This window comes from Corvus moneduloides, chromosome 3 (genome assembly GCF_009650955.1).
Source record: "Corvus moneduloides isolate bCorMon1 chromosome 3, bCorMon1.pri, whole genome shotgun sequence".
NCBI lineage: Eukaryota > Metazoa > Chordata > Aves > Passeriformes > Corvidae > Corvus > Corvus moneduloides.
Window position 1 is genome coordinate 111791757 of NC_045478.1, and position 23527 is coordinate 111815283.

Consider the following 23527-nt stretch of genomic DNA (forward strand, 5'->3'; position numbering starts at 1 on the left):
GCCATGCAAAGTCATAGCCTGCAGGAGAGCTCTACCTCTGGGGCAAACCTTCTCTTCTTTCCCATGGAAGTAACCTGCTGGATGCCTGGAAGGGCTGCACGCTGGCTGAGGAATAAACGAAACGGATGATGCACCAGTTGCACACACAAAACTACACACATCCCATGGAGCCATACTGGAGCTAACAGGATCAGGGGCTTTATAAAAGCCCCGTGTCAATCAATGGCCAACAGCCGTATCGGGGTCAGGGCTTGTGTGCAATGAGGGGGGCTGCTCTAAAGCTGGGAGCATCACGTTGGTGCAAACATCTGCGCACGATGACGTCGGGGTGGCCGGCCACAAAGCAGCCTCAGAAATGTGAAGTTTTGGACTGCTGTGCTTGAACAGATTGAAACATCTTCAAGAAGAGCAGGACCTCGGGCCAAATATTTGAGGCAGCAGTGCAGCAGCAATGGCTGAGATTTTCAGAGACGGGTAAATGACTGATTAAATGACTCAATCATGCAGATGCTTTTGAAAATTCTGCCGCACGCAGTTAAGTTTATTCATGCATGTGTGGGAGAGGGGGAGGACTGTGAAGATTTTAATAACTACCTTAGGAAATAAAAAGAACAAATGTACTTTCTCTTTAAAACAGAGAAAAAACCCCAACCAAACCCAAAAAATCCACTGCTGTGGCTCGGTAAGAGTTTAGAGAAAGTTCTACAGAAGTTTAGCGTGGAAGGATGACCAAATGGACTATGATACACAAGTCAAAAATATGTGCAAAGAAAGAATGGAACAGAACGGTAAAAATAAAACATTTCACAGCCCTATCAATTTCTTCCAGTTTTAAACTGCTCCATGCTTCAGTAAGTTATTTCTGGCGTATGCAGTCTTCATACTCTACCATAACCTACCAGATAAATAGGAAGTTGAGAGCTTGAAGAGCTTAAGGACTGCAGGAAAAGGAAAGACTTCATCCCAGAAAACCAAAGAAATATTGGGGAAGAAGATGTCCCCAAAGCCTTATTTTTGGAGTATGACAACACATCTGCCTGGTGTGCGATCTTGACAAACAGCACCATGCGAGGTCCCACCACCAGTGAGGTCCTTCTTGCACTCCGGAGATCAAGAAACCCTGCAGGGAGCGCTGCCAGGCAGGACACAACTTGTTCTCCCAGGTCCCAACGAGATGCCGATGCCGCTGAGGTTTCCCTCCTTGCTAACGCTATTGAGCAGTTTGTTCTTCCTTCTCTGTCAGGCATCCTACCCATAAATGTCTGCATGGCAGGGAGTCACCTGTCACCTCCCCAGGGTCAAGTAGGTGGGAAAAATCTCCTGCAGTTCTGGCTCTTCATTTTGAACACAGGAGTTTGAGTGATTTTGATACAACTGGAGCACCATTCATCCAAATTTTCCAATGTAAAACAACACCTACTTAAAGGCAACAAGTTCTTTCTCCTTGCAAAAAAGCATTCTTCGACTTTAAAAACCAACACAAGATTGAGCTTGTGGAGAAATTCAGAAGCACTCCCAGGTCCCTAAACATCAGCCAGTAGGATTTTAGCAAAAATACACTTTCCTGGTTCCACAGGCCACTCATCACTGTTTAAGCATTGAGTATTCCAATGTGTAACCCAGTTAGAGCTGGTACACACCCATCCAAGGAAGATTTTGACAGTCATCCCCTTTCCGATGAGCACAGAAGAGCCACACACACATCAAGAGTGACTGTCCACCCCCAGCAGAGCACAGCTCCTCCAGAAAATTTGGGGACAAAGCAGCACGTATCGGTAAAAGGCTCTGGCTCCACTGGTGCCTCCCTCGCCCCCCCCCACCCCATCCCATCCCAGTGCCTATAAATCACTTCTGGCAGGTAGCTGGGAAGCAGCTGCTAATGATAGTTTTGCTGCAGAGTGCAGGAAGTCACCTTTTAACCCTGCCTGCTGTTGTTTGTCTCCCTGAGCGTGACAAAAGGACATATGCGGACAACTCGCCAGCCGTTGGGAAGATCCGGTCAAAACTCAGCAGGGAACCTGACATGGTCCCATGCTGGCCAAACATCACCCTCAAAAACACCTTTTGGCTTTGGATGCTTCCTGGGACTTCTCTTCAAGCAGCATGATGCTTGTACTGATTTTTTCCTCCTTCACCCTAAAAATCCAGGGAAGTATCCCAAAGACAATTTTGAGTTTGCTGGTGCTGCACGGAGGATATCCCACCTTCCCCTTTCCTGCCCTCTGGGCCCCAGGGGACAAGGAGGGCACTTGTGAGGTAACTAAAGCATTTATATAAATGCACATGGGGGGTTGAATTAAGGTTAGCAAAAAAATTTATTAAAAAAATGTATAAAATGTGAGCAACTTGTTTTCAGCCCGTGGAATAGCCCTAATCAGTCACATTTTCACCTGACAAGTTTATTTTGCTTTTTAACTTTCCTTTTGAAGTGTGCAAGGTTAGCAGCTTTAGTTCCAGTAAAGCTCCAAAATGCATTTTACACAACAGCACGAAAAACCTCCAACAGCTCATTCCTGTTTAAGTCACTGCTGCTTAGACAAACGCCACACCTTCTGTGCCTTCCTCCACCCGAAGAACACCTGTCTGAACTTTCTATGTTTCCATGTACAGGTGAAACATCTTTTGAGTTGGCTTTTGTTTAAAACTGTGACTTTGATTTAAACTGTGTTTAAAACCTTATTTCCTTGAGTATGTACCTGAGTAGCAGTCACCTTGCTAAGTACCTGAGTTTGCAGGAAGCTTCTTAAGGACAGAGAGAAGTATTAGCAGGGGTGTGCACCACTCAGTCTAAGCCAAAAGAAATTCAAGGGTGATTATTTCTTCACTTCTAGCCCCTGACATCACCTGCTCTGACATGCCTTTCACGTGGTGACGGGAGGCCAACAGGAGGCCTCACATTCTGTAGAGGATATACTTCCATCAAATAAAACACACCCAGTGGCCAAACATGATGGTGGCTGAACGCCAACCCTGAGGCATAAAAAAAAAAAAAAACCCTTCTAACCTGACCATGTAAACCTGAACATAAAAGAGAAGGACCTTGGGTGACAGGTACTTACAGTGAAGACATCATCATCGCCGACCTCGGCCTCGTTGTGAAGGGTGGACGAGGAAGTCGTAGATCCTAGAAAAAACCAAACCAACAGCATTTTAAACACACGACATTGCCACGAGACTTTTTTTTTTTTTTTGAGGCTGTTAAACATTTGGATTCTCACAGGTTTGTGTGTTGTAGATACATGAAAGTGGCTCAAATTAAGGAAGAACAACCCATCTGCTGGTAGCTGGGTTGGAGAGGTAAAATCTGAAAGTATTTCTTGAAACGCAACGGTGTGGCTGCCAATGCTAATTAACAATGGTAAAAATAGCAGTTACAATTTCCAATTACAGAAGACTAATTTCTGAAGAATGGTAAAGCTATGTACTAATCATTGCTCCAGGCTGATTCTCAGCTGTCAAGAAACCATGTATGAGTTTTTCTTCACTTACTCCCTAAATCTGGGGGGGGAAAATAACCTTTAATTTAAAAAAAAATGAACCTCACATTGACAATGAAGAGTGAGATTGGGTTTTTTCCTTCTAATTTTGGAAGCTGTTATATCTCTGTTATCACCTACTTCTCAGAGAATCACCTTGCCCCACATAAACAAAGTATTAGAAAGGAGCTGATATGTGTAAAACCACAGACAAGAGAAAAATATTGGGGTGCAATTTTCATTAGGTACATTAGACAATCTTCTGGAAAAGTAGGAAAGCATATCAAAAAGCTTTCCTCACCCCGCAGGTGTTCCTGTGGAGCCGCTCCAGAGCCTGGTGAGCACCTGTGCCACAGAAAGGCCTCAGGGAAGGGGGCACTCGCCATCGCTGGACTTGACACCAAGTTTATGCTGTACCTAAAAAGGAGTGACTCCTCTCCCTGTACCCAATCAAGATCCCAGACCCCCTTCCTGGCTGCCTAAGGCTGCCAAGGAGGAAGGATGCAGCAAGAGGATGTGCTGGGGGGGAGAACCCTCAAGTCAAAGGTCTATTTTTTTGATGGAAGCCCACTGCTAGACTGAATTATGGCCACATCACATCCCTGACCAACAGGGCAGAACAATTTGTACTGCCTTCATTCTGGAAATTTGTTAAAATAACGTGTTTTATATAATGCTATTGGCACCACCCTTGGCTGCTCTCAGTTGCATCATCACGAAGATGTGCAGAGCTAAGTGTGAAAGCCCACTTAAAACACTGAGTAATGTGGAAACATTTGTGCCATTTGCTACATTAGCTTTAAAATTAAAAAAGCTGAAGCTCTACGGAGCTGCATAGGGTTCTTGTACCTGTGCCCCAAACTTCTGATGCTACAAGGAATGAACTACTGGTTGAATATTCACAATAAAGCAGTGATTAAGTGAAGTTCTGAAAGCACACTTAGTTGTGCTTAATATTACCTGATGAATTTGATCAAGTATGTGAACAAAAAATGAATGGTAAATGAAATCCGCTGCCCGACGCTGTGCGTGCATGAGCCAGTTATTGTTTTTCATTCAGAAAGCCTCATTTGGAATTTAAGGAGGAACACATTCATGAGGATCAGCCTGGACTGTTAATGGGATAAATATAGATTTGCTGATTTTGAAGTATCTGAGATACAGCAGAACTTGATTTTAAATACCTCCACTGTAAAATGGATCAAGAAGAGCAAAACAGGAGTTGCCAAGTATTGGCATCTCCAAAATACTACTCAATACAGCTGAGTTATTATCTCCTTGAAACTCTGCACAACCCCATGCCACTTACATAAAACATCACTTTTATGACTCAGAATGCTTCACAGTTTTAACCAGAAGAAGAAAGTCTGCTTGTAACTTCTCAATGTTAATGGCACAGAAAAAAGCAAATGAATTGAGAAGATCCTTCCTCTAACTGACGAGGTATTTACCAGCAAGGAGCCCTGGGGGATTAATTCTCTCCCAGCCATCTACCGTGTTCATGTTAAAGCAAGGACAGACCATCCAGAACATTAGGTTGTCTTATGGAGCTGATGTACTCAAAAAGAATATACATCTATACATACATCTGAGTTAGTATCTTCAGAAAATGTACCATCTGTGTATAAAAATACCCTGGTCACACTGGAAGAGAAGGCAAAAGGCTTTCGATTACTAAGCCCCTACATAAAATAGTATGGCTAAAAAAAAAAAAAAAATCAAGAAAAAAATGTATGAAGAATCAAATTTCATTAAAATAACATACAACTGAATTATAGCTGTATTGTGATTGCCTGATTGCAATGAAATGTGAAAAGGAAAAATTTATGACAACTTCAAAGCCGACAATTCAATTCAAACGCATTTTTTACAGAATTAAAAAAACAACACCCCAAAACACAACAAAGTCTTCAAGAACTACCATTCAGCTTAAGAGGATGCAGACAAAACTAATTACTACAAAATAAAACCAAAAACAAACCGAAGTTTTATTCAACTCCAGGCAGGAATTAAATCCTATGATTTAACAAAGACTCAGTAAGATGAGATTTGACTGCAAATAAAGAGCCTGGGCTGTTTGAATTGCCATCACTAGTGTGAAACCCAAGCCTATCAAAAAAAGCAGTAACAACAAACTTGATAAAAAATGGGGAGAAGTCTGGACAGAGGATTGAAAAATACTTGAGTGAAACACCTTATCTCCTCTAAGGGATGAGGAAACTCAGTTCTTAAAAGCTGGGGTTTGCTCACTGTGGGATAAGGGCTCCCCAGCTACACTTGGACACATGCACAAGAGACTCCAAGCCCAAGAACTGATTTTAAACACATCCCTGACTCAAACCCCCTGCCCACTCTTCCAAGGGTGGAAGTGTCCACCCCCACGCTACCTTCGATGAGGTCCTCGATGGCTTTCCTCACTCCTCTGTCGAAGGCTCGAGCGTCAGCGGGGCTTTGAAAAGTGAGCCCAAACTTTCTGTTGTCAACTTTCCAGTGGTGGAAGGTGGGGTTTGCCTTCGTGTACACCAGGTCCTTCTTCACAAAGCACTCCAGCACCACCTGGGAGGGCGTGAGCCCCAAAAGAGGAGCAAAGTCACTTTTCCCACCCCAAGGACACAGCCAGCACCGTCTCAGGCTGGACCCAAAAGCAAGCCAAGTCATGCCTCGCATAGGGGAACATCCTTCCCTACCAAATGATGACTAATAAACACCAGACACAGTAATTGTTCTCAAAACCATTGCACATTCATCTTTTGCTTGTGCTTTGAGTAGGCGCTCGTTCCCTACCCCAGGAGCATGTTTTGGACCCAGTGTGGCACAGGTTAAGCTAGCGGGGGGCTCAGGAGGAAGGACAACCTCTTCCCTCAATAATTTTGCTCAACAGAAGTTTTATCCACCAGCAGCAGATTTAGGAGGTGCTGCAACACTCCCCTCACTGTTTTTAAATTGTTCACCCCAGCCAGACACTCATCTCAAGTTCTGCTGTGCCAAAAACCATCTCTAGAGTGATGCTCAGGGACAACAGGAATAGCTTGTCATGTCTTACTCCACCTCTCAAAACCATAAGCATGGCTCCCAAATAATGTCAAAAGAATCATCCTAAGCAAAACAGCATTGCAAAAGACAAACCATAATTGAAACAGCTTTAAAACACCAGTCTTTTTGAAAGCAAGATCATTTCTGACTCAAATAAGGTATTTTTTGAGCCTGTGGAGGGAGTGCTGTTTTTAAGCTAACCCATATCTTCACAGGAGTGCATTTCAGAAGAATCAAATATATAAAAACAAGATAGCAAACTATAACATTTCAAGTGGCCCCTGGAAATCAGGAAAAGGCTTTATTAATTTGATTTGTGCAGGGATAGAAGAGAGCTCCTTTTTAGATAAACAGCTACCAGGAGAAACCAAGTGTGTCAATTCATAAGAGACAACTTGTCTTCATATTCTCACTCAGCTTGTTCAAACCTTGAACAGCACACAGCATAAATAATTCATGGCCCTTTTAAAAGGCTCGCACTGCATTACTCAGTGCAATGTGACTGGCTTCATGGGCTCTTTACACTTCAATTCACTTCTCACTTACCCCCGCGCTAGGTCTAAGAAAAAAAAAGGAAAAAGCCACAGGCCCTCTTTCATTCAAAGGGGATCTTTGCACGTGGATGTCAAAAATTTACCTGCTCCTTCCAGGTGGCATTATGCCAGCCTAGGTAGCAAAAGATGGCAATTCTAGATGAGGATGGGTTGGTTTTGTCCAATCTGGTATTACTTGCATATGGCTGTTTTTGTTTTTTTTTTTTTTTTTAAAAAACTTGCACAAGAATACAATAGCAACAGATTTGGGATAATTCTCATTATAAGAACAGACAAAAGTTGAATTAGGGTCTATTACCAGTTTGTCTTTCTGCCTTTCACCATGGATTAGAAATCCACTTCTTCCATTGCCCTCCGGGTACGTGACCTTGCAGACGCCAACTCTACTGAGACCGCCTCCTTCTTGCGGCAACCATCCCCCACTGGAGTCATCTCGGGTCATAACCACAGCTTTGACTCGCACAATATAGCTGTCACTGCAATGGCAACAAAACAAAAACAGAACCTTTTGTGAGCATCACAGTCACATCGCAGTGGTTTTTCTTGAGGGTGGTATTTAGATGGTGCTGTGCTGACCCCAGCGAAGAGTTTCTGCCCAGGATGGAAGTCCACCTCTGTCATGGATGGCCTGGAACACGCAAGCTACCGTAGGAAAGAGACCCACCAACCTGCTGGGTTTTCAGATGTCAACACACAGATCAAACAACCCATGGTCCCTGACACTCTTTGCCTCATGAAGCTACACACAGGGACCGGGGTGAACCAGGCACCACCCCAGGCCCAACTCCCACTTTGGGACATTAGGTTTTCAAAGTGCTGGAAGAACACATGGAGCTCAAATAACCCATGAGCAAAGCGTTTCAAGGTTTCTGTGATCAAATTTGTGAGGTGGGCTTTGGAAGATGATGCTCAAATTCCTCCACATCTGGGACAGTTTTATGGGGAAAACCCCACAAATGTGGCTCCAGCTGGTACCTCAGATGAAAAGAGATGGGAATCAGCTCAGCTCAGGCCATCAGGACCATACCATGTCCCTGAAATAATTTCACCAGCATTTCAAGGGGCTGAGAAAGGCAGAGCGTCATAACCTCACAAGAAACTATTCTGGAAGCACCTAAAATCTGGGGATAATTCAGATGCTCACCACAAGGGCTCAGAAGAGCCCCCACAGTGGGAGACTCCAGGCCTCCTCCTGTACCCTTTCCACAAAGCAGTCACTCCATTATCTGCTGGGGACATCACCAGGGTCATTTGGAAGCAGAAAAGCCCCTACGGAACACAAGCAAAAGCCACACACCTTGCATGGAATATGCAACAGACTGCAAGCTAAAATGGGTTGTCCCCAGCACAGAACTGTTGGGAAATACCCAAATTAGCTTTTCTGTCCTCATGCTGACGCTGCATCAGTGCTGCCCATCACGGGCTGGACACTGATTAACACAAAGATGCTGAGGACAGCGTTGCCAGCTGTGACGCCCTGGCAGGGAGGTCACCACGACGTGCTTGGATGGCAGCCATGCACAACCATGGCACTGTCAGCTGCAGAGCTGCTGAGGCACCCAAAGGTGCCCACAAAGCTGCTGCAGGACCCTCAAACCTGGGAACATCAACAGGGGTGAGAAAAAGGGATGTGCAAAGAAAAGTGCCCAAGGACTGTCCGTCTCCAGGCTACCAGGTGACCTCCCCAGGAGAAGCAGGATCAACACACAGAGGGCTCCAAGAGGCAGCCTTTCAAAACGACAGGTATCATCCTTTATGGAAAGAAATTCCTTCCTGAGAAAAGCTCTGTATCCAGGTATTTTCCCAGCATCCTGTACAGCATGACAAGCAGTAGTAGCTTTCTTCATCCTGCACCAGGTAGAACTGCTTCATTTTCAGACATTATTTTTGCAGCAATTCAGGTGCTAGCTCTTCAGTTCCAAGCTTCCCTCTCTCTAACACGACCAGATTTAGCATCTAAGCAAGCAGTCTCATGGATCCTACCTGAAGGCAGTCTGAGGACAAACCAAGGGAAGCAGTGAGCATCTTCTGGGACCAGCTTATCTCTTCTGCAGCTACACAGATCTCACAAAACACATGCTGCAATTTTCTCTTCACAGCCTTTATTTTATGGATGTGCCAACTTTCTCGCTGGACCTACATAATGACAGCAGTGCACAGATGCTAGAAGTTCATCCCCTGCTGCCTGAGTACTTTGCACTGGCTGATAAAAAGCTTTCCAACACACTCTGATACACAGCCACAGCTGAAACACACAAAGTATTCACAGAACTGGGAAACTATGTTTTTAAGAATATTTTTGCTTGAGTCCTTAAAGCAGCTTCCTGGTACAGTAAACAGGGCAAATGTGTCCATAAATAGATCGTTACCTTTTTATATTTTAATGAAAACCTGTTTCTAGATTTTACAGTAGCAACGTTAATCTCCTGACTTCCTGATACTCAGAAATAAGCAAAATACTTCAGCTAATTTCCTACTGTGCAAAAATTGAGCTGCTTCCATCCAAGACAGTTTTTGTTTTCTTCTCTGTACCTCTCCCATATGGTCTATAAGGATTAGCAATTAGCAGATGAAGTAAAAAGAAAGCCAACTATACATTTCTGTATCTTTCTACTTATTCCCCAAGGATACTTTCTGGACTTATTTTTAGCTCTCTTCTGAAGTCGGAGCCACTCAATACGACCTTCCCTCCCATCCTCCCACAAAAGTCATCCGCAGAAACTGCTGCTTCTCCTTCCACACTAGAAAATTGCCACTGGCATTATAGCTTCCTGCTGGATTTACCATTCACTTTTATGGCAGCAGTTGGAGCCTTTGGCTGCCCCAAAAGTAATGCTGTTTTCAGTTACTTTGCTGCAGAAACTGTCCACTTAAAGGAAAATTAAGCAAGTAGCAGCTACTCGGTACTTTGTGACTCCTGCCAGTTATTTACACATTTCTATCACCTCTCAGTTAATTCTCTAGGCTCACAATTACACTTGAGTATTACTGGATACCTATTCATTAAACTTAGGAGCCCTGACCATCCCTGCCCATTATAACGACAACCTGGTGGGGCACACAGCCACACGGTTTTCCTCTTCATATCCACATCTATCCATGACCTGTGGCCCTTACAAACTCTGCCACTGCACGCTGAGAGAACACCATTTAAACTGTGCTCTTCCCATCCCGAAGAGCAACCTCCTTAAGTTTATTAAGCCAGAAAATCTAGTTTCCACTCCCCTGCCATGGCAAGACGACCTCTGTTCCCCTATTAGACAAGAGCCTTGTCCAGCAGAAGGGTTCACCTTTGGCAGGGCAGGCAGAGCTCTGGCTCCATTAACGTAATCCCTTGGCACGCTTTCCTGCACGATCAAAAGTCACCAGTGACGCTGGGCTCCCTGCAGAGCCCCGTCCCCACTCCTGCTCTGCTCCAGCCACAGGCATGTTTCCCAAAGCGCAACCTGTGCCAAGGGACTCGGAAAAAAGAAAGGAAAGGTAGAAGGAAAGGAGGTTGTTAAGGGTTCTTAGGGCTTGACATCTTGGTTTAATCACTGGATTAGGACTCAGAAGCTGCATGTTGAATTTTCAAGCCTACACACAGCTTCCTCCAGTCTTCTATGTCTAAATCCTGCCTGCTGTTTCCATCCACAAGCCTAGAATAGGCAATGCTTCTTTCTCTCATGCCAGTGTTGATAAATACTTGGGAGGTACTCAAATATTTCAGTTCCATATAAGGATCTCGCTTCCTTAGTGTAAAAGCTGTTTATTTTCTTTGCTATTTAATTTTACACAACTGCATCAAGGCTCTGGCTGGTTCCAAGTGTTCCAAATCCTGAAGAGCAAAGGAGCGATCTGCAAATCCCATGTGCGTGCCACTGATGAAATGTTGGTGCACTGGAGTAGCAGAATAACCATATTCAAGCCATCCACCTGCATTTTTGGCATGGCAGCTGTGCAATTTGACTCTTTCACAAGAAATGGTTAATGAGGTATGTGAAAATATTTGGTCCATTACAACTAATGAGATACTGACAGCTAAAAATGAAACAGTTAGAGAAAACCCCACAGTAGCCTTAGTTCCCCTTGTTTTATTGGATCCTTGAAACTTTTAAGACTGCACTAATTGTTGGATTTATTTCATGCAAACTATTCTTAATTATGGTCTTAAATGCTATCTTAACCCTACAGATTTGTCTTCAACAGCCTTAAAAGCTTGGGAAGAAAGTATCTGAAGGGATTACCCAGCTGCAATGGCAGGCAGCCAGTATGTTCCAGGGCTGCTCCAGGTTGTCTGCCTGCCCCGCCCTGAGTAAAAAAAAAAACCAGAAAGAACTTGGGGAGTAAAGGTAGCACCGAAAAGCACGTGTTGTTTTCATTGGAAGGAAAGAGAGAACTCTTTAAAAATTATAGCTCGTGGGTATGCATATATATCTACAAAAGTAGAAAAGAGTGTGTGCATGTATAAGTGCTCTTCCGGAGGACACAGAATTTTCGTAAACAAGAAGGGAACTGAGTATTACCTCTGTCATCACTGAACCCTGGCTGCAGTAGCTGTAAGTCCAACTCGCAGAGCGTCTGTGTGCCTAAGAGACAGGTGACATTTAAAGCTGATAGAAGTGCTGCCCCCCAGCATGCACACAGTGGCTGCCATCATCCTGTGCTCTCGGACATGAGCCACATCACCTCCAGCAACACCAGCGGGGGACAAAGACATGAGCCCCTTGGATGGCCAATGGGGGCTTATGGCTGCAATCCTTCATCCAGGACTAAACACCAAGCAATTCACTCCTTAGTTAAGGCTTTATTTTCACCACTGTCTTCGTAAAAGGAGGGTCAAAGTAGACAACTCCCTTCCACCAGCTGCTCTTCTTTTCCACTTTGCTTCCAAAGCAGCAACTGCAAATACCATCCAAGATGTCTAAAGATCCCAAGGGGGAAAAAAAAAAGTAGTCCAACCCACCAAATTTACTACTTTTTTTTGAGTCACATCTAGCATCTAAAACACTTCACAGACACCTTCCATAACTCAGTAATGTTTTTCCCTCTAGCCAAGCTACTTGATCAAAATATAAGCTTATAAACTTCCACGCTATTGCTGCCATAAGGCACTTTGGTATTTTCCTCCCTTCCCAACTCAACAGCTTACAAGGCCAGGAGAGATTCAGGTCTCAGAAAAAAAGGTAATTGCATATAATGGGTTTCAACATTATGGATTTCTGTCTTTTAATGCACGCATCTACATTCCCAGATCCCAGGTTTCAGGGAAGAGCCAAAAGGACAGCAGGAGGCTGCTAATGGAACAGCAGCAAAAGTCAAGCTGTTCAGCTGAACCAGGCACATAAACACAATTTAAACTATCTAGATCCAAACAAATGTAACTTTACAACTACTGGGGCATAACCTGTCTCTGGCTGACCTGGATGTATTTCACAGCGCCAGGTATTTTCCCTGCCCCAGCAGCTCTGACAGCTGGAGTTAAAGCCATCCCATCCTGCCCAGGTGATTGCTGCAGGTTATATTGTAAGGATCCTCTCTGCAGTTCATCCCACAGCCAGAAAGCAGGGACATTTTGGTGGAAGACATGAAAAGCTGCCATTTTTGGAGTCCCACTTCCTTTATCTGTTGGTTGGTTCGTGAACCTTCTAGCAAGGGTGATTATCTGCAGATGATAACCAGCATTTTCTTCTTCAAATCCTAACTTACCAATTTCTTTGAAAGAAACCTTCTGAGTGCATGCAGCTACAGCAAATTAAGTTGATATTTCCATACCATTTAGATTTCCAGCAGGTTTGAAACTTTTTCATTAAATATAACCAAGAAAAAAAGACATCTGCGTCTCTCTGGCCAGATCAAATGTTAGAATGGAATCTGAAGAAAACCATGGAAAACCTCCCAAAAGTCTTCCTTGCCCTCACCTCTGCATCATGTCAGGAACAAAGAACCACTCTACCTGTAACCCAACTCTTGTATAACCAATTTGCAACCTGTATTTTTCTGCCTTTCAAATCCAATACCAGCAGAATAAAAGAGCATCTGGGAAATTTTAGTTTCCACACAGTCAGAGTAAGTACAAATAATTCAGTCTCCACATTTCTTGCTCCAGAGATGCTGGTTGAGTCTAGAGCAGCCCCAAGGGCAAAATGAAGAGGGGTCAGGTCTCCACAGCCAGTGCTCAGCAAGACTGGGTTTGCTTCCAGCACTGCAGTGCATCCAAAAATCCTCCATAGGAAAAACTAATAGCAGTTTTGGTTGGTTTGTTTTTTTTTTTTTTTCCAGAAGAAAAAGGACTTCTCAAAAAACCAAGACACCTGCAACAACCCAGCCGCCCGCCTCCACATCTCCCTTAAATGTCGAGGCAGTGAGGAACAAAGGAATCCTTTCACCAAAACGTTTGTTCAACATTTAAGGCCGATTTTATTGAGTTTACGAGAAACAGCTCTATCCTAACTAGCTCAAATGGGATTTCATAATCCTGTAATTAGTTCAGGTCCTTCCAGGAAGTACATGAGAATTCATTCCTGAAATACATATATACATATATATATTCAAAAATATATGTATTATGTAGTCCTGCATGGATTAAATCAATTTTTTTCTGGCCAGCATAACATCTTTTCCTGTGCCAGACTTGCCCAGTGATCCCCACAAAGTGCTGTACATGTGGAGAAAACCTCAAGTGAATTGGAAGCAGCTTTTTAGGGAAAAAAGCTGGCTTACAAGCCAGCTGATAGGCAAGCAAAGATTCACTGATGCAGCTCAAGCGCACAGAATTTAAAGTCTCTCCCCAGAAATTAGCTTATTACACAAACAATATTGAATTAAAATTAAAGGCTAATGGCATTGGGGCAGATTAACTTATGACTTGTGTCTGTATTGAAGCATTTATGTAACATTGTTGAAACTGTGCTAGAGCTACCAAAAGCCACAGCCAATTTTGTTACAAAAAGACCCAAAACAGTATTTTGATTTTTTTTCTGCTAAAAGGTAGCCATGACATCACTGGGACATGCACACTAATGACAAAACTTTTAATGAGCAACCATTCAAGGGAAGCTCTCAAAAAAGACTTTCCTTCAAATTTGTTGCAACAAATGGTTATAGCTGCACATGGTGGCACGTCTTGAAAAGTTAAAAGGGGCAGCATAATAAATTTGAATAATTTGCCCTGCACCTCACGCAGTACAGGCAAGAGTTGCAGCCTCAAGTCCTCCTATTTTCGTGCAAGAGTACAAAATATTAAGATTACAAGGAAGCTAATTAGCACTATCATTTACAGTAATGACTAATAAATTGTTGTTGCATGACAGATGGTATTTGTTTTATATCACGTGTAAGATAAGCAAAAATCACACTGAAGTTTAGCCAGCCAAACAGGTAGATTCATAAGATCTGCATCCTGAATTGATTCCCCCCACCTCAAAAAAAAGCCACAACCAAGTTCTGCCCTAATTTTTTTCCTAGCATAAACTGACCATAAGCACTCCATTACTGCTATCCTATGTTAGCTAATAAATAGCAATATTTAGCAAAATAACACCCCAACACACAACCACAGAAACTGCATTCCAGAAAAATGATTATGTCTGCACACAAACATATACAGAGTATTCCTGTAAACTCAAAGTTTACAAAGAAAAGAAAGAAAATCGCTCACCCAAAGGAAGTTGAATTTTCCCCCACTCTCCTCCATTTTGATCAGTGGAGACTACAACAATATTTACCCCTCTGTAAACATCCTCAATGACACGTATGTTATAACTATGAAGAGTAGATAATATTTTGCAAATATTAAAGAAATAAAATAATTCTGTGACTCAATTCCAGCTGGGTCTGTATCAGAGGAGAGGTGAGGGAGTAAGCCTCTAAATCTAAAGGGTTTTCATCTTTTGCCAGAGAAATAAACATAAAAAAGAAGACATTCTTGGCTATATCAAAACCAGCATGCACATTGTTTTTGCCTTCAACCTCTCTTTAAATCCTCTACTCCATCAAATGTCCATGGAGAGGGACAATAAGGGAAGCAGCTTCCCAGGCAGCATCTATTTTTCCTATTGGTATTTAAAGAAAGGGTGAATGTTGAACCATTAGTTCTGAAAAAAACCTGATATGTAACCATAAATGAAAGGCTGTGTTTCACAGAAGAATTCATACATATTCACTGATAAATCATATGCTGATTTAGACAACATTCAGAAGGGCTGTGGGGGCAGATGGGGGAAGGCAGAGGAAAAAAAACCCCAGGAGTAAAAAATATGGAATCATATGCAACCAGAGCACACTTACCTGCTGGAGGATGCCATTTCCTCTACATGTTAAACCTTTACTGCTCCATTTTACCACCATTGCCACCGCCAGCCTCCCTGCCTGCACTGGTTACCCCGTGTCCCAGCTGGCTGCTGCCGGGCAGGCAAGCGGCTTCCCCCCATTCGTGATTCAGTCTCCTTGAGGGATGTGCTGCATTGTGCGGGGTGAGTCATCCCAGAGGTATTCTGCACATTACAGCCCCAGCCGGACCATTACTCATTCGCAATATCCTCCTGGCTCGGAAGAGCACATCGACCAAAGATCCTTGTTTCCCCACCCCGGTTATAGGCTGGGAAAAAAATAAAATAATTATGATACAGCTGCCATAAACTCATGATGGGGGTGTTTAGCAGCAGCTGATGGGGCAAACGTGCTGCCGACAGGCTGCCCCAGCCCAGCAGGCATGTCACCCACGCACCCAGGGCTGCAAACAGGTCCAAAGTTGAACGCAGGTGTCATTTCCTCTGGTAGCCTGTCAGCACTTTATTCCCAAAAGCTGCCAACACAGCACTGGGACCAAGGGTCCAAACCACTCAAAAGGTTTGGAGGAAGCACTCAGCCTCCCAATGTGTCTGCCTCCATCACAACTTTTAATGGGGTTTTAAATACTTCCAGTGGGCAACGAGCTGGTATCAGCTATAGATCCTCATACACCCCACCTTTGCTGGCAGCCCACACAGCTGAAGTGCCAACAGTGACATCCCTGCACACAAGCTTCGTTTTGGACACTTGGTCTCAAATGCTCCCTTGCTGCTCAGAAACCTTCACAACTGCTGGAACCCCCCACTCAGCCAGGGTGCCATGCATGTCCCCAAAAGTTCTATGATGATCCCCAACGTATTCTCATTAAAGCAGAAATGTTGCTCAAGAAATGCCTCAGCACCAACAAGAAGAATAAAAATTGTGACACTGGGGCTCTGAAAGCAGCTTCTAAAAATACCTGTCCAGTTTCTGAACTAATCTATGCTGATGATTAGGCATGAGGGCAGAAGAAAGCTAACTAAGTGTTTCCAGGCTCAGCTGCTTCTGTCTGCCTCAAACCCAAACGGTTTCAATCCTGATTTGGGACAAAAATCCCTTTTTCCTCAAGGTGGAGAATGGTGACCAAGGTGATGCTGCCTGCAAGCATCCTTTAGAGGACAGCCACATCCCTACTTTACAGACACTGGCAACCTAAAATCACATGTGCTCCTGAAAACCTCATGCTTGGACCATGGAAATGTTGAGCTAAGGACCAACGAGGCTTGAACCCAGCTTCAGTGAGCAGGCACCAGGCTGCATGGAGGATGCTGGGACATCAGAGGGGGTTGGACTAGATGGCCTTTAGAGGTTCCTTCCCATCCAAACTATTTTGATTCCATGACATTCCAAGTCACCAACATTTGTTCACTGCTTCTCTCCAGCACCCAGTGAGCACTTGTGCAGGTGCAGCTGCAGGCACCTATTTGCAGCTTGGCTGGATTTTGTCATGACAGTGGAATCAAGCCACAGTCCAAAGCCCTTGATGACCTTGATGCACAAAGGCAACAAGCAGCATGTCAAATTTGTTACAGTGGTATCAATGGACAGCTGCATTTACTGAATTTCAATATACAGCATAAAAAGATCTTTAATTTGATGGCCAAAGGGCAGTCTGTGTTGGTAGAAGTGCATTTGCAACCAGTGGGTTAACTCATCAGTCAGAGTATCATGCTATGCAAGTAATTAAAACAATAGGTGGGGTTTTTTTTTAGATTTTAATTGCACATCCCCAGTCCACATCTCATCCTATCCAGATGTGCCGGAATCTGCCACCTCACTTTCCTCTTCAAGCTCTGCAGCAACACTGCTTTTACCTTCAAATGCTTAATGCAGCACCCATCAGCTCAATCCTCATCTGTCTCCAGCAAGAACTCAGCACACAAGCCCAAAGCAACGTCAGCCAGAAAAATTCAAGAAAGCTGTCTGGCACTTTTTGCTGCAAGTCCAGTTTCTAAAGCTTTTCTCCCAAGGGATGGGGGAAGATGAAATTAGCCTCCCTGTGTAAGACAAAACTATCCTTGAATAAGCTGTGTTGTAACAATGTTTTTGAAACAACATCTTGAGCAGTTACATCTCCCCAAAGCTTGTCTGTTTTCTTGCCTTCCTACTGGTCCGCAGACCATCCTGCCACTGGTCCTCCCAAAAACTCAAGGCTCAGCACACAGAGAGACTTGGGACTGTCAGAAGGTTCTTACCAATGAGCAACATTAACAAACAGTTCCAGCATGACCAATTACATAGGAAAGCCATCACACTGTACAGGTACCACAGTCTCGCAGCTGCTGTGGGGCAGCTCTCAGCTCATGGGACTGGGCTGAGCCACCACCTGGGTAACCTGTGCAAAGCTGCTGGTCAGCACAGGGTCAGGGGCAGGTGGGGACAAACACCGCGAGTGAAAATGCAAGACGGAAAAAAGCTCTCTGTTAAAATGTTACAGCATGCTCAATCCATAGGGATGGAAATAATGCCCTTGCCTTTCGTCTACTCCCAGAAGCTGTTGCATCTGTCAAGAAGAACCACCAATTCATTCAGCTGGCTTCAAGCCCTGCTCCCAACAGTTTTCTCCAAAGGGAAGCAGATATCAAGCCACTGGATCAGCATCAACTGAATCACTCACTGGTTGGGTTCTCACCTTTGCACACATTCTTTAACCTTAAGGCTAAGCTAACAAACCTCAGCTCCAAGACAGGCAATGATGCTGCACTTAAAAAAACATTATTATTAAAATAATTGTTATTTTTCCCCTTAAATACTGCCCTGTCCAGTAGATTGCACACCCAACCCTACTAGCTCAGTGCTACAGTGAAATATCCTCTAAAGCTTTCTTGCAGTTCCTAGTGTGGATCAAAGAGTGGCTGTGCCAACACATGAATATTTTCCCCACTTCCCAGCAAGATTCATGCCGCTACAGGGCTCTGCTGTTAGAAATCTTAAGTAAACATTGCACCTGGGGAGCCAGCAAGGTGGTGGATCTGCCTTTTGCTGCCCGCCAGCCAACTGCAAGCATGGTTCAAAGAGCTGAGACAGTGGCTGGAGCAAGGGGAGCCCATTTTTACTGCAGCTGCTGGAGTACTTGTGGTGAGAAGAATGAAATTCGGTCACCTTGTTAATAGCAGTCATGTCAATGGGCTGAACTTCTGCAGCAAAACATTAACAGAGTGCCCGGGACCAAGCCCTGGCAGTGGTGAACTGGGCACAAAGATGTCTCTGCACTCATTTCCAGTGCAGTGTGAGGTGTTTGAGTATCTGTAGGCCCAGGTCCACTTTGGGAATACTGAAACTTGTTATGCCTCATCCTCTGGGAACACCAGGCTACCCACCTTAGGTGTAGCATTCAAGATTAACCACAGCAGTACTGCCTGAGCACTGCTTGCTGTGCCTTGTAAGAGGTAAAGAAGGTCACTTTTCTCCATTTTTGTTTAAATTTAAAAAAATAACAAAACCCAAAATAGAACAAACAAAAAAAACCCCAACAAATCAAAATCCCCCCATAACAAACAACAAACCCAAACAAAAGACTTCATAAACATGGTCAGTGTAGTTTTATGCCCAGCACTTGAGAGACACCCGTTTCACTCATGCTGTCCCTGTTGTCTACAAAGCTTTCTTGAATACCGGGTTTATTAAGCTGTGTTGTAGGGAAGAGCAGGAAGTATGGCAAAAAAATAGGAAAAAGAGCACAAAAGTAGATCCTTAGGAAGGACTTCAGACATTTTACGATACGGTTTAGGCTGCTGAACATTCTGGGAGCACCAAAATGCTCCTCCCTACATATCATGACCATGTTTTCCCTATTTTGAATGTCATTCTCATAGATGAACGGACCTTTGTACATATGTATGACAACAAAAAAATGACCCCAGCATAGATGGGTATTCCCAGCCAGGATCTGGGTGGAGGCCATATGGATTTCATTTCCCTGCAGACAGATCAAAGGAAAACGCCAAGAGCGTCTTACTTGACTCCAAATAAACATCCACGACCAGAAAAGAGGTTACACAAATGACATGCACCGAGCTCCTCCACGCCGGAAAAGCCTCATGTGCTTTTCTTCTAATTAAACCCTTCCTCCATGGCTCCTAATTGATACCTGGACAAACAGCTGTAATATACTCCAGGAAAGCTAACCCTGTACTTTGCCTTACTTGTGTGACATGGCCTCAATCATCACACAGCACGCTGCAAACTTTCATTTTCTTGATAGGAAACTGGTTTAAAAAACAAGCTACTGAAAAACCAAGGCCTTGCTCCTCCCTTTTTTTTTTTGCACTTTAATACTTAGCTCAAAGTAGAGGTACTTAAGTGTGAATCTTTTATCCACTGCATCTTTGCTTTCCCTTTCTTTAGGATAAAATTTTTTACCATGCGAGTACTCTCAGACTAATTATGCACATCCTAAACCAGATATATCATCTTGTGTCTTCTCCAATTTCTTCCCTCTAGATTTCAAATCATCTTTACTGCTCTCTCAGGGCTGGCACTATCTTCTGGAAAGCCCCCACGCCACGACTCAATACTCCACGGTAAAACCACCTGCAGACCAAGAGGCAGACACAAGGATACGATAATCTTTATCCACCTACATTCCTAAAATCACTGAAAACTCCCATAAAACCGTGCTGAGCAGCTCCAATTTCATCCTCTCAATCTGATGTTGACTGTGCTTCCTGTCAGCCAGCTCCCTGTTTTGCTGGGGACTGACTTGAACTAACCCACTTAAGTTTTCAGGATCACTCTGCTTCTCCTGTCAGTGTTAGTAAAACATTATCTTGCCCTTAAAATGTACCTTGTCCAGCTCTTCTTTTCAGTACTCTTGGGAACAAGCTGCTATTTTATAGACTTAAAGGAAGATGGTTAACGCTTATGACTCCACTTACATTTTTAGTAATGTGGGAATTATTTTATTGCTCATTTATGACAGTGATCCTCACAATCTACCTCCTTCGGAGCACAGAAACAACACAGAGCAGGCTTCCCCTCCTGTAAAGGGTACTGCAAGTGTCACCATGCCTGCCCTGGATCAGGACATCCAGCATTAAACTATTTTCATAAGGGCATGCAGTGGCAGGACAAGGGGGAATGGCCTTAAGATGAAAGAAGGCAGGTTAAATATTAAAAAAAATTTCTTTATTCAGAAGATGGTGAGGCACTGTCACAGGTTGCCCAGAGAAGCAGTGGATGCCCCATTCCTGAAGTGTTCAAGGTCAGGTTGGATGGGGCTTTGAGCAACCTGGTCTACTGGGAAATGTCCCTGCCCATGGCAGGGGCTTTGGAGCAAGATGAGTTTTAAGGTCCGTTCCAAACCAAACCACTCTATGATTCTACGATTCTCTTTCTTAGTTTAGTGATTTTATTATTAAAGTCCTATAGCAGGCAGAGATTTCTCACCAGTACCTTTCAGTTTCCTCTGGCCAACTGTGTGCATCTCCTAACCCCTACTTTGTTCTCCCTGCAGCCGGCTTTCCTGTTTACATCTCTGCCGTCGCTTCCCGTGCACAGCCGAAGGGCTTTGGAAAAAGGACAAACAAACAAGCGTTTCCTCAAGATGCCGGCAGTTGCGTGCCTGTGCCTCTCTCCCTACCACTGTCCTTCGCCTGGTCACAACACTGTCACATGCGTTTAATGGCTTGCATTTCCTGTGCTCTGCTTTAATAGGCAGAATCTTTTAAATGCTGAAAGATAGGGTGGTGCCAAGTGCCCGCTGAATGTGTCCCTGGCAAGAGGGATTTTGCTTGCACACAGCAGAGAAATCAATCAGGGGAAACATCTTGGGGTCATCCTCTTTTCTCATTCTGGCAGGTAAGGATGAGTTGTTCAACACACTGCATGTTCATGCTCTCACACCCATTCCTTCCAAAAAGGTTCAGCATAGGGACAGCTGGAGTCCCCGGATATATATGAAGGAGATCAAAGACTCCCATGGTCTTTCCTTTTAGCAGCAAAGATGGTGAAGCAGCTTCTCATCCTGTACCCATCAGGGTTTTTGGTACACTCACTATTAGCTGGGAGCTGCCACCTCAAATCTTCTGGATTCATTAGGGAATACCAGAACATCAGACCAAAAAAACCTGCTAACAGCTTATGCCAGTTTATTAATTTAAATGGCCACAGCACTGCTTAAAAACATCAAAAAACGAACACTGAAGAGAAGCAACATCATCTTCTTGCAAAAGATTTGTGGGAAAAAAGCATCCACCTTTTATCTTTGGGTAAAGCCCAATCTATACTATCGACTTCCAATAAATTATTGAAGTATCTACAAAGGAGGAAGAAGATATACCCTGATTTTTTTTCCCTAACTTCACACTGTTTTTTCTCTGTTTCAAGCCGTGTAACAACCACTCTACGCACGTTCAGCGCATGATAATGAAACCGCGAATGTTTATCTCAATCCAAAATGGCTTCTTTTTTTTTTCCTCCCCTTAAACTCAGATTTAACCAGGATTTTAACTACAAGGACAGAAGGTTGACAGGAGGTGCATGCTTACCCTTTGATGCTCCACCTATAAACTTGTTTTTTTTTCCTTAAGGCAGTTTCATCCAGCTGTAAGTCTGACTTTAGGATTTATCTGTCTCTGCCACTATGTCCATTAATACCTTGGAGCAAGAGAAATTATAGCAAGGAAGAGCCTTGGTCTGAAGATGGGTTTCTGCTGTAGTTGTGCAAAGGGAGGGCAGCTCCATGCCCAGCACTCCACTGTGATGTTTTGGCTCCCAGACAAGATGGCAGTGGAAGAGTGATGTGTCAAGACTCCCCCGCAAGGCCTCCTTTTCCACTAGAAATTAATATTCAGAGAAAACAGCAATGGCCTTCTAAGGGAGAGATGTATGCACTCACTGCCCAAAAGCAAGGTGAGTACAAACTCTGCTAAACAGTTTGCACCATGATGGGAAATCACAAGTCAACAAAACGTCTGAAAAAACCCCAAACCCAAACCAAAGAAAACTCCCTTGGGCCTCTCCGAGTCTGATAAAGGGCTATTTCCATCATTAATCTGAAAGGTGGAGCAAGGACCTGCAAAATCCAGGGATGCTTTTTTATTAATTTTAGCACCATGAGGAGGCTGGTGCCCAACCTGTGCTTCCTCCACCATGGGGACAGCCCTGGGAGCCACCAGGCCAGTGCCAGGAGGATGCTGTGGATATCAACACAAGTCAGTGCATTCCGCTGTGGAAACGTGAGGCAGTGCCAGAATGAGCTCTGAGTTACAGGCCCAGCTCCAGCGGATTCAGAGATGGAGTCAGATGACGACAGCTCCATTCAAAACAGAAAGCTGAGGGGGAAAGTTGGTTACTCATCCAAATCCAATGCTCTCCCTTGGAAATGCATGGATGATGCATACCATCAATTTTGAGAGGGTAGAAATCACATTTCTCCTGTCTTCACCCTGTCCAGATGTGCTTGGGCTGCAATGAGTCCAGGGAGGATATGGGAGTTAAGTCCCCATCCAACACACACACACACACACACGCATGTTTTAGGAGGAATATATTTACACATTTAATGCATGTATTTACAAACTGTGTTGGGATTAGCTAAAAGTAACAAAAGTTAGTAGCGTAGCAGCTGAGAAGATTGTTTCCATCCCATTATAACAAGGCAATGCAACATGTGGATGTGGAAAACAGGCACTTCCCTGTTGACTAATGGCCAACGCTCACCTTGCTAAAGGATTAGGTGGAAATCTGTGGCTGTCTCAAGAGAAAGCCTAGGATGTAGCAGCATGCCTCTTCTGGAATTCCCGCTAACACTTGGACAGGAGTCTTCCATACGCACTCACAACCAAGTAAATGAAGTTTAGCTGAAACAATGCTTCGCCAAAACTAACACAGTGACCTCTGGAATTTGGTGCTACTTGCAGATGTCCTAAAGGATGCCATCAATAAAATCATAAAAAAGGTACTTTTAACCCCTGGCAGTGATTTATCTAGATATCTTTTTCTAACAAAAAGCCTTATTACTGAGGAGAGCATTTCCTATTATTTGCAGGAAAATTCAGAGGAGAACAAGCAGATACTAATTTGTTAAAAAGACAGATAAACATGTACAGGAAATACTTCTATGAAGGTCCTGATCCTCTGAAGATTAATGATCTACAGTACTGGAGACAAAACCATGACACTGAGGAAACAAGCAAACTATAAAAACAGGAA

General features: G+C 43.9%; 1 protein-coding gene across 2 annotated transcripts in view; it reads right to left on the minus strand.

Moving 5' to 3' along the window:
• The window catches only part of SPRED2 (sprouty related EVH1 domain containing 2), a 59931-nt gene that overhangs the window by 19323 nt on the left and 17081 nt on the right, over positions 1–23527 (minus strand). Inside the window, exons 1-4 of one of the 2 annotated variants that reach the window (XM_032103562.1) lie at positions 15332–15363; positions 7362–7539; positions 5864–6032; positions 3060–3124 (exon numbers count right to left, since the gene is read on the minus strand). In XM_032103562.1, coding sequence (XP_031959453.1) covers positions 3060–3124; positions 5864–6032; positions 7362–7539; positions 15332–15348 — 429 coding nt within the window. In that variant the 5' untranslated portion in view covers positions 15349–15363. Of the gene's footprint in view, positions 1–3059; positions 3125–5863; positions 6033–7361; positions 7540–15331; positions 15364–23527 lie in introns of those variants that run through there. The other variant, XM_032103561.1, reaches the window with a different exon arrangement.